At 41.7% G+C, this 12412-nt stretch overlaps 1 protein-coding gene across 1 annotated transcript in view; it reads left to right on the forward strand.

The window, feature by feature from the left end:
* The first annotated feature begins 918 nt into the window (after window positions 1-918).
* txndc11 (thioredoxin domain containing 11) overlaps window positions 919-12412 on the forward strand; it is a 64279-nt gene continuing 52785 nt past the window's right edge. The window contains exon 1 of the mRNA XM_055651735.1: window positions 919-1215. Coding sequence (XP_055507710.1) covers window positions 1076-1215 — 140 coding nt within the window. The 5' untranslated portion in view covers window positions 919-1075. The remainder of the gene's footprint in view (window positions 1216-12412) is intronic.

Below are 12412 nucleotides of genomic sequence, written 5' to 3' on the forward strand. Positions count from 1 at the left end.
CTCCAACTAGTTTCACTGTCCTCTTGATTAGTTTATTGAATGTATGCCTCGTTGTCACCTTCCCCTTAGGTAACGATGGACCATTCTACATTTCCCATGATTTTGATTTTGTCCCCTTTGATCTCTCATTTTCACACCTTACCCTTCCATATCTCTGTCTCCTTCTCCACTGAACCCATGAACATTAACTTCAAGTAACCCTTGCTTCCCCTCTCCATCGATCCCTCCCCCTTACCTGTTCTCCTACCAGTCTTACTGTCTCCAACTACATTTTATCTCTTTGCTTTGTTGCTGTTATCTTCTTCCAGGTAACAATGATCTATCCTACATTTTCCTTGATCTCCATTCCCTTTGTCCTGTTTTCACACTATACACTTCCATATCTCTGTATCCCCCTCTCCCCTGACAGTCTGAAGCAAAGATCCTATAGCTCCTCTAGTATCTTTAGTCTGAAGAAGGGTCTCGACCCGAAATGTCACCCATCCCTTCTCTCCAGAGATGCTGCCTGTCCCGCTGAGTTACTCTAGCACTTTGTGCCTATCTTCGATTTAAACCAGCATCTGCAGTTCCTTCCTGCACAAGGTTAGTGTGGGAAATGGGAGTTTAAATGGTTGGCAAGCGGGAGAGGCGGCAGGCGGTGGCGGCGGCAGTGCAAGTGTTCGGCGGATCCAGTTCCAGCGCCGTGTGTGGCTCCAGTCGGTCCTCCCAGCCTCCTGGTCCTCCCAGGCAGTCCTCCGCCTTCTCGCCCCCTGGTCCTCCCAGCCGGTCCTCCGCATTCCCAGGCTGCCTCTCGGCGCCGTGCCCGCGCAGGTGCAGATACGCCCCCGCGCGCGCCCGCCGCCGCCGTGTCCCCGGGAAGTGGTGGCGAGGACGTGGCGGAGCGGGGTTCGCCCGGCGACGGGCCTGGGCGGGAGGGAGGCCGGCCTGGGGCCCCGGGGCGGGGTGGGGGCCCTGAGCTAGTGTGAGGCGGTCGGCTAGTCAGTCAATGCCTCCTCTCCCGACCCCCCCTTTCCCTGTCCCCTTCCACACCCCGTCCCCTCCTCTCCCCGCCCCGCTATAAGGGCAGCGCCGAGGGATGCTGAGGTTACACAGCGAGCTCGGGCGGCAGTTTGGCGGCGTGGGCAGCGCGCTGGTTCACATGGCGAGGAGACCCGAGCTCCTGTGCGGAGCCCTGGCCGCCATCTGCACCGTGATCACCCTGCGCTTCGCCCTGAGGTAAGAAGCCAGCGGGGTCAGGTCTGGGGAGGGTTGGAAGCGAACTTACTGAACGCTGGCTGGCCCTGCCACGGCCACGGCCACTCTCCTGGTCCTGTACTGACACACACTGCTGCCCTGCCATGATAACTTCCCCAGACTCTGCACTGACACTCTCTCTCCTGGTCTGGCACAGCTGGGTCTAGTACAGACACATGCTGCCGCCCTGCCACCATTGACACACTCCTGCACTGGCACAGCTGGCTCTGGCATGGACATACTGTTTCCCTGCCGCTATAACTTACCCAGTTACCCTATTTACTGACAATCTCTCCTGCCCAGGCACTTATGTCCGCTTGCCCTGGCAGTATAACTGACACAGACACTCTCTCCTGCCTGGCACCAATAGGTATGGCAATGCTGCACTGCTATCCTGCCGGTATAACTTGCCCACGTGCCCTGACCCTGCACTGAAACACTTCCCTGCCCTGCTACTATAACTTAACTACTTGCCATAACCCTGGCACCAACACACACTACTGCCCTGAAACAGCTCACCGTAGCTCATGAACTTACACACTTGCTTTAACTCTGACACCATAACTTGCCCTGACACTGGCACTGATACACCATGCTGCCGTGGCAATATAACTTGTCACTGCCATACACCTTCCATAACTCTGGCCCCAACAGTTACAGTGCCCTCCATAATGGTTGGAACAAAGACCCATCATATATTTATTTGCCTCTGTACTCCACGATTTGAGATTTGTAATATTAATAAAATCACGTGGTTAAAGTGCACATTGTCAGATTTTAATAAAGGCAATTTCTATATATTTTGATTTCAACATGTAGAAATTACAGCAGTGTTTATACATAGTCACCCCATCTCGGCATCATAATGTTTGGGACCCATCAATGTCACGTAAATTAAAGTTTAGTATTTTGTTGCTTATCCTTTGCATGCAATGACTGCTTGAAGTCTGCGATTCATGGACATCACCAGTTGCTGGGTGATGCTCTGCCAGGCCTGTATTGCAGCCATCTTTAACTTATGCCTGTTTTGGGGGCTAGTCACCTTCAGTTTTCCCTTCATCATATACAAGTCATGCTCAATTGGGTTCAGGTCAGGTGATTGACTTGGCCACTCAATAATTGATCATTTTTTAGCTTTGAAAAACTCCTTGGTTGCTTTAGCAGTATGTTTAGGATCATTGTCTTGCTGTAGAATGAACTGCCAGCCAATGAGTATTGAGGCATTTGTTGGAACTTCAGCAGACAGGATGTGTCTATACACTTCAGAATTAATTATGCTACTACATCAGCAGTTGCATCATCAATGAAGATAAGTGAGCCAGTACCTTCAGCAGCCATTCATGCCCAGGCCATAACACCCCCACCACCGTGTTTCACAGTTGAGGTGGTATGCTTTGGATCTTTAGCAGTTCCTTCCCTCCTCCATATTTTGCTCTTGCCATCACTGATATAAGTTAATCTTCATCTCATGTGTCCACAAGACCTTTTTCCAGAACTATGATTGCTCTTTTAAGTACTTCTTGGCAAACTGTAACCTGGCCAACCTATTTTTGCAGCTAACCAGTGGTTTGCATCTTGCAGTGTAGCCTCTGTATTTCTGTTCATGAAGTCTTCTGCGGACAGTGATCATTGACAAATCCACACATGAGTGTTTCTGATCTGTCGGACAGGTGTTTGGGGATCTTTCTTTATTATAGAGAGAATTCTGTCATCAGCTCTGGAGGTCTTCCTTGGCCTGCCAGTCCCTTTGCGATTAATAAGCTCACCAGTGCTCTCTTTCTTCCTAATGATGTTCCAAACAGTTGATTTTGGTAAGCCTAAGGTTTGGCTGATGTCTCTTAACAGTTTTATTCTTGTTTCTCAGTCTCATAATGGCTTATTTTACTTTGATTGGCACAACTTTGTTCCTCATGTTGATAATTGATAAACAGCAATAAAAGGTTCCAAAGGTGATGGAAAGACTGGAGGAAAGACTAGGCACTGAAAGCTCTCTTATACCTGCATTAAAGAAGCAATTAAACACACCTGAGCAATTACAAACACCCGTGAAGCCATATGTACCAAACATTTTTAGTACCTGAAATTGGGGGGGGGACTCTGTATAATCACAGTTGTAATTTTTACATGTTGAAGCCATAATATATAAAAATGGCCTTTAATAAACTCTGACAATGTGCACTTTAACCCCATGTGATTTTATTCTATTACAAATCTCAAATTGTGGAGTACAGAGGCAAATAAATAAATGATTGGTCTTTGTCCCAAACATTATAAAGGGCCCTGTATATGCTCTCCTGCCCTGACGCTTGCACTGATACACTCTCCTGCCTGGAGCAGCTGACCCTGGCATTGTAACATCCCCCGTCCCCTGACACTTATGTGTGCCTTGTAGCCATTACTTTGCCCTCTACCCCTGGCACTGGCACACTGATAATGTTTGCTGGTATTGTTGGTGCAGGTGTTGGCCCTGGCACTGCGACACACCTGTGCTGGAACCGCATGGTCATAAGATCAAATAGAACAAGTTGTCCTACAACTTTAGGTTGTGCACGAAGAAGAAGACTGACTTTCTCGGCTGCCCTGGCCCTGGTACTATTTGTGCTGGCGTTGACACTGGAACCTGCCCACAGGCACTGATATGCTGATGCTCACCTGCTTACTCTGATGCTGTTACACGCTGACATACTAACCTACATAGGCACTGTTTGAACACATGCTGGCCTGTCACTGTGCCATGCTGACTAACATGCTTGACTGTCCTGATGCTGTGCCACTAACCCGTTCTCTTGCTGTTTGCGTGTGCTGACCTGGGACTGTTAATGCTGAGCTACTAACTAGATGGGACAAGTAAACATGCTTACTGGCACTGGTCACTTATCTTCACCTGAGCTTGGAGTGCACTTGCACTCTCCTCTACTCTTCCATTGTGTTCCTGTGCCTGCTAGAACGCACATTCATTCTCACACTCAGTCTATTGTTAGAGAGGCACCGTCCTTTTCCCAATTGACGTTTTCCACCACACTAGTGCTCACTCCGATCAATTCTTTATTTTCATTCACCTCTCCCTTCACTCTCATGCACCTGTGCACATACACTCACTATTTTAAAATTATGGAAGCAATAATTCAACTGTATGCACTTGTTTTTCTGCAGCTGAGAGCATGATGAGCAGACAATGCTTGCAAGTTTCATATTGAGTCTTGTCGTGTCACTTTCCTATTTGTGGATCTTGATAGAAAATTAACCCTTTGTGAATTGAAACCAAAATGCTGGACATCTCCTTCTCACTCATTGGAGAGTCAATATTTTAGAAAAACCTTTTGAATTGTATTTCCAAAATTTGGAATGTTAATTGTAAATATGGTCCATCAGAGGAAAGCATGCAGATGCAGGAACAGGTGATTGGAAGCCACTATTGCTTTCTTGAGCAATATTTGGAAAAGCCTGTATGGCATTTTGATGTGATTGGAAAATATCTCTGTCTCTTATTGCTGGGGTGCATTTTCTGAAAATTTTGACGGCTCCAGAATTGGGTTAGCACACAATCCTTTTTAATTCTGAACCCTGGATTTGAATCTGTTATTAATATAGATTATTTATGTATTTATTTATTTATTTTATTCTTTATTTCGAACAGAATAAAAGAATAAAAAGCAAGTGTGAAACAGCATACAAAAAACAAAACAAGAATATTTATAAAGTGTCATAAACAATATCTATAAATAAATTAAATCGTATGTGTCCGAAAAGGAGCAGGAAGAAGCCAAAGCTTATTAATTCCCACCCCTTATTCAACTGCTTGTAATTATCTTATACAAATTTAGCAGCTATATGTACACCATACGTACACCAGCCACTATATGTACACCAAATTATTTACATTTTTACACTAATCAAATATTTACAAAGCCAGACAAAAAAGAAAAAAAGAAAAAGAAAAAACCCTCATATACTATACAGTATCTTAGTCATATATACAACCCATCACTCTATAATCACCCTTCCCAATACAATCAGTATAACAAATATCCCACTCACAATCACCTATCCTCAGCCCAATATCCTTTTAAACAAGTGTTTTTGTACATCTTTTTAAACTGAATTATGCTTGTGCATAATCTCTTGTTCCAGACCATTCCACATTTGCTTGGAAAAAGTAGAAATATCTGTTAATTGAACTTGAATCCTTTGAATAATCTTGACTGTTAACAGGCTGTGTGGTTGTAGCTGTTGACCAAAAGGTCTTTATCCGTAATTCCAAGTCTCCGTAAATATTGGAGACACAAGGAACTGCAGGTGCAGGATTCTTTAGTAAAATGTAAAGTGCTAGCGTAACTTGGGTTCTGTGGAGGGAACAGACCGGCAATGTTCGGGTGGGGACAATTCTTCAGCTCTCTGTAAATATTGTTGCCTGTTGTTGAAAATCTTGAAGTATATAATTCACAATTTAGCTTTCTTTCCCATTCATCCCCTCCCCTTTCATACACAAACTCTTTCTATTCATCCAAATTTCTCTCTTGTAATTACAGATGGAGCTGACATTGTTTGTCAATAATACACTATAATCTGCCAGCAACCTTTATAGTACATATGTCTGAAGTAAATCCAAAGCCTTCTGCAATGTATTCAGGAAAATTCAGTGATCTGACAAATCTGCATTCTCAGCAAAAATATTACATTTGTTGTGCGAAGTGAGCTTTTTTAAATGGTGTACTAAGATAATTACTGCAAAGTAACTTTCAGACCTTTAAATAACCTGTTGAAATAAGGAACTGCAGATGCTGGCTTACAAAAAATGACGTAAAGTGCTGGAGTAACTCAGTGAGTCAGGCACATTCTGTTGAGAACATGGATAAGTGATGTTTCGGGTCTCAACCCTTCATCACATCTCTTTAAAATAAGATGGGGTTTGTGGGAATTGATTTGTGATTCATTATTCAAAATGTAATAGATGTTATTTATTTTAGTAAATTTCAGGTTGAATCTTACTGGTTGGAACTAACTTGGAACTTCAGTGAGTCTTAGATGTCAAAAGACTTGCTGACTGACAGACAGACTTGCAGGTCTGAGACTTGCTGACTGACAGACAGACAGACAGCTACATTTGACATGTCCCGAGTCTATTCAGGAATTGCCATTAGACCCAATGCCAGGTCAAACCATCTGAGAGACTGTCAGATTCAAAGGAGATTCCGAGCCTATAGATTAACAGGCGAAAGGAAAGCCAAGTATTCTTTTTAAACGCAAAACAAAATGGTTAATATATCAAATTATTTCTGATGAAATTAAAATAGATTTTTATGAAATTACTAAACTTAGGAGCAGGTAAAGTTTCACCTCCGGCTCCACTTTCTCTGAATGCCTGTTATTGATATTCTGAAACAGGTCCGATATGTAACTCGATCAAATATTATTGTACTTCCCACACAATTATGCTGAAATATTATCTACTAACTGAGCTGCTGAGTTGCTCCAACACTTTGTGTCTTTATCTTGCTTTATCTTGCTACTCATTTATGTCGGTGGACAGTACGCTTAGCCCTGCACAGAGTTGCATAAGCTTTATATCTCTGAAGTAGTTTAACTTTTGGTGATATTTAAAAACCTCCACATCCTTTTGAAAATTTCAATTGTGATCAGAGCACAAATTCTGTTGAAGTAATTGAGCAAACGCCCAAACATACTTGATGATGTGGCATGGTAATCTACGCAGGGTGGCATTTGTAGTGCACTGTATTTGGTGTAATCATGTACAACTTAGATAATAGATTTTTAAGGCATAAGACATTGAACAAGTGTAAAGAGAATAATTGACATTGTAATCACTGTAAACTAGTTGGCTGTGTAAAGCATGCGCCAGGGAAAGTTTTAACCAAAGATAGACACAAAATGCTTGAGAAACTCAGCGGACAGGCAACATCTCTGGAGAGAAAGAATGGGTGATGGTTCGGGTCTCAACCCAAAACGTTACCCATTCCTTCTCTCCAGAGATGCATGTGTTACTCCAGCATTTTGTGTCTTATCTTCGGTTTAAACGAGCATCTGCAGTTCCTTCCTACAAAGTTTTAACCAATTTGGAATGAGCTGTTCTATTGTGCCTTTGCAGCCTGTAATCAAAATGTACCTTTTGTTGAAAATCTCCTTGGTTAAGAGAGATGGAAATCCATTATATGTACAGAGTTATTTTTTGTTATTTAATAGTGAAAAGGTAAAATGGAGAATGTTGTAATATGTTGCACTCAAAGTTTTTGGTACGATTTGTTATAAACAACTGTATTTTGATCTGACACTTCACAAAACTTTTTTACAATTCATTTAATTAATTAGAAACCACCATGGGTTATTTGGACTTGTATATCCTGAACTTGTACAAATATAAGTTTAATTATCATATCCATTTTTACACAAGACGTTGCAAATGTAAAATGTTATGTGGATGCAAAATTGATTCTTTCTCAATTGCATCTTTTGCCATTTGCTTCCCTGCTGAAGCAATTTAGAGAACTGAAATATGGCTCTGTTCACCGCTGGAACCGCCAACCTACTGTGTGCTCGCTTCGCACAGAATAAGGGTGATAATGCACACTTCATGTCTCCCTCCCAAACACACAACGGAACTCTCATTGACTCCTTAGTAGATTTTATATCTCTATCAATACTTTTATTGATTGGAGTATTAGTATAGAACTGGCATGCATGTCAGTTCATGTTTCCACAAGAAAAGATTAGAGGAATGCTAAGATTGCATGTGCAGCACAAAAGGACCCGAAATGCCGGAGTAATTCAGTGGGTTAGGCAGCATCTCTGGAGAACATTGATAGGATCGGGACCCTTCTTCAGACTGATTCTTAACCCGGATCCCGACACAAAACGTCATTTATCCATGTCCTCCTGAGATGCTGCCTGGCCCGCTGAGTTACTCCAGAAGTTTGCATCCTTTTGTGCAAACCAGCATCTGCAGTTCTTTGTTTCTACATTTTATGCAGCACATGTTGTTGCAGCTCTGAAGCATGTTTTTTGTGGGAAGGCTGAAATCCTACCAACATCTCAGTGGTATTGTAACAGCAGATGGAGATGTAACTTGCTGATTGTGTCATCCCGAGCAGCAAGTTCTTCACCAAACTGAAGGGTTGTCTGATGTAAGGGGCGGCACATTTTACTTTAAAGAACTCCTGTAAATTGGTCAAACTTTATTTCGCTTTCACATTTACACATTGACTTTGTTTGATTGACTTGAATTTTCCTAAGTGCCCTGCTATGATAGCTTGGATAGAGTGGATGTGAAGAGGATGTTTCCACTAGTGGGAGAGTCCAGGATTAGAGGTCATAGCCTCAGAATTAAAGGACTTCCTTTAGGAAGGAGATGAGAAATAATTTCTTTAGTCAGAGGGTAGTGAGTCTGTGAAATTCTTTGCCACAGAAGATTGTGGAGGCCAAGTCATTGGATATTTTTAAAGCATAGATAGTTAGATTCTTGGTTAGTACGGGTGTCGGGTTATGGGGAAAAGACAGGAGAATGGGGTTAGGAAGGAGAGACCCAATTATATATGGTACAATAAGAATTTGGAAACAAATAAAATTATCTTTAAAATTAAGAAATCTATCACTGTTAATGCCAATAGCGAATAACCCTTTATTTAAACCATCTCTTATTGATAAGACATATAACCAATGGGAAAGTCTCGGAATTAGAAGGATCAGGGATATGTACGAAATGGGAAACCTACTATCATTCCATCAACTACAATTAAAATTTAAATTGAAAAACAACCAATATTTTAAATATCTTCAGATTTGCGACTTTGTGAAAAAATATATACAAGGATATCAAAAAGTAACTCCTGACATTGGAAGAAGCAATGAATATTGAAGCTGACTCACAAAAATTAATATCCTATTTATATAATAGTATTCTAAATATAGACCTACCATCGACAGAGGTACTTAGAGAAGAGTGGGAACGGGAATTAATGATAAACATTACGAAGGTTAAATGGGAAAAATACCTGATATATATTCACAAATGTTCAATTAATGTAAGACATAATCTAATTCAATTTAAAATTGTACATAGATTATATTATTCAAAAACAAGATTGAACAAATTTTATCCAAATATATCCGCCACTTGTGATAAATGTCTAGCCCAAAAGGCAACTATAACACACTCCTTAGTTTCCTGCATAAAACTTTATAGATTTTGGAATGATATTTTTGAAATACTTACAAAATTATTCAAGACAAGAATGGAACCTAATACTGAAATGATTATATTTGGTGTAATGGAAGATGGGAATAAATTGAACACATCTCAAAATCTATTCCTTAACTATGGTTTAATAATAGCAAAAAAATTAATACTTAAATTTTGGAAGGGTACATCAATACCAACGCTTAAAATGTGGATTGCAAGTATGTTGGACACCGCTCATCTTGAGGAAATGCGATTCCTCCTAATGGATAAATCAGACCAATTCATAACGAGTTGGTCTCCATTCGTCGTTTTTTTGGAATCATATGGTGCAACACAATTGTAAAAAATAACTGTTTCAGGACTGGACGAGGGTTGGTCAAGACTATAAATAATGATCTCCTTTTCTTTTCACTATTTTCTCTCTCAACTTTCTTCATTTACTCGTTTTCTTTCTTCACACACTATATATTTCACATCTTTCTATCCTTTACTATCTAACTTATTTTTCTTATTCTCATCTTTTTTCAATGTAACAAAAAAAAAAGAAGTTGTACATAAAATGTATTATGAAAATATATATTAGGCACTTTGGTGCCATATGACTGTTTAAAAAAAAAAAAAAAAAAAAAAAAAAAAAAAAGGAGAGATAGATGAGCCATGATTGAACGGTGGAGTAGACAATGGCCGAATGGATTAATTCTGCTTCTATTACTTATGACCTTGTAATAATAGCTTCTAACATATTTCCCTTTTATGGTGTAGTTTAGAGATGCAGTGTGGAAGCAGTCCCTTCGGCCCACCGAATCCACGCCAACCAGCGATCACCCATACACTAGTTCTATCCTACATTTTGGGACAATTTACAGAAGCCAATTAGCCTGCAAACATGCACGTCTTCGGAATGTGGGAGGAAACCGGAGCACCCAGAAAATCCACAGGGAGAATGTATAAACTCCATACAGAGAGCACCCGTAGTTAGTATCGAACCCAGGTAACTGGAGCTGTAACATAGCAACTCTACCGCTGTGCCACTTTGCTGCCCAATGATGTGTGTTAAGCTCACTGGTTTCTAGTTTGCTGAGACTTCTCCTAAATTCCAATCAAGCAACACCCAAACATTATCAAAGGTTTATCTTGGTTCTTGGATATATCCTGTTCCACTGATGATGGGAGAGGTGACAGCATAGGAATAAACATAATATAATCAAAATCTTGTTCCAACCATCGTTCCTCCTCCTCCCTGCTCTCGCCTGGCAGATGGTACGGAAGGTTGACAGCACGCACCACCAGACTCGGGAACAGCATCTTCCCCTCTGTTATCAGGCCCATAAGCAAGGGAACTGTCTGATTCACCCCTACCCCATTGGGGACATTGGACTTGGTCTAAAATGCTGAGAAATACATTTTGCACTCTGTATCTTCCCCTTTGCTGTATCTTGAGCTTGACTCTATTATACTTATGTATGGTATATCTGATCTGTTTGCAAAGCATGCAAATAAAGCTTTTTGCTGTACTTCAGTACATGTGACAATAATAAACCTAAGATTGCATGAGAGATGATGACAAGTAGGAATCGCCTTGCAAATCCATACATTTAATTCTAGATTCTATAAAGTATCCCAGGAATTTAATCCTCCCTCAGCTGGTGAACCCGTACAGAGTTTGTGCATTCTCCTTGTGACCGCATGGGTTTTCTCCGAGTGCTCCCGTTTCCTCCCACATTCCAAAGACGTGCAGGTTTGTGGGTTAATTGGCTTCAATTGTAAAATTGTAAGTTGTCCCTAGTGATAGTGCTAGTGTAAGGGGATCGCTGGTCGGCACGGACTCGGTAGGCCGAAGGGCCTGTTTCCACTCAGTAACTCCTTATTGTTGAACATCTCTAGGAGCAAGCAATAAATGCATAGAATGTGCACATGTTCTAATTTTACACCCAGAATAATTGGTGTTATTGGCATCAATTATGAATGAGTTTATCAAGCTGCATATGCCACAGGTAGAGAATAAATCCCAATTGAAAGTGTTCCAATGTTGACATATCTTCTTGGTCAGCATATCCTTCATTCTATTATTCCGATTACCATTAAGTTAGGTGATTAACGGAGGTAGTTAGATGATTGAGATATAATGAATGTGACCGGAGTAGCACTAGGCAGGTCTGCTAATGAAGCATCAAATTAGTTAAGCTACAACATAGTACTCTAAACATGATAAAAGTATACTGTAGGCACAGCCAACTAATTCCACAAACAATATATTGAAGCTCTTCTGTCGTACCACATCCGGTGGTAATGGGCAATTAAACAACAAACAAATCGTCAATAGTTGAGCATAATAACACTCAGGAAAAAGCAAGGTTAAACATTTCTCAGCCATCTTTGGTCCGAAACAAAAGATAGACACAAAAAGCTGGAGTGACTCAGTTGTTCGGTGCATCTCTGGCGAATAGGAATAGGTGACGTTTCGGGTTGAGACCTATCTACAGACGGATGTGGAGGTGGGGGAGAGGGAGGGGTGGGAAGAAGAAAGAGGCGGAGACAGTGTGGGCTGTGGGAGAGCTGGGAAGGGGGAGGGGAAGGAGGGAGAAAGCAAAGACTACATGAAATTGGAGAAATCAGTGTTCATACCGTTGGGGTGTAAGCTGCTCAAGTGAAACATGAGGTGCTGCTCCTCCAATTGGCGGTGGGACTCACTCTGGCCATGGAGGAGGCCCAGAACAGAAAGGTGGGATTTGGAATGGGAGGGGGAGTTGAAGTGCTGAGCCACCGGGAGATCAGGTTGGTTAATGCGAACTGAGCGGAGGTGTTGGGCGAAGCGATCACCAAGCCTGCGCTTGGTCTCACCGATGTAAAGCAGTTGACACCTCGAACAGCGGATGCAATAGATGAGGTTGGAGGAGGTGCAGGTGAACCTCTGCCTCGCCTGGAAAGACTGCTTGGGTCCTTGGATGGAGTCGAGGGGGGAGGTAAAGTGAGAAGTGTAGCATT

The sequence above is a fragment of the Leucoraja erinacea genome, chromosome 20 (assembly GCF_028641065.1).
Source record: "Leucoraja erinacea ecotype New England chromosome 20, Leri_hhj_1, whole genome shotgun sequence".
Classification (NCBI taxonomy): Eukaryota; Metazoa; Chordata; class Chondrichthyes; order Rajiformes; family Rajidae; genus Leucoraja; species Leucoraja erinaceus.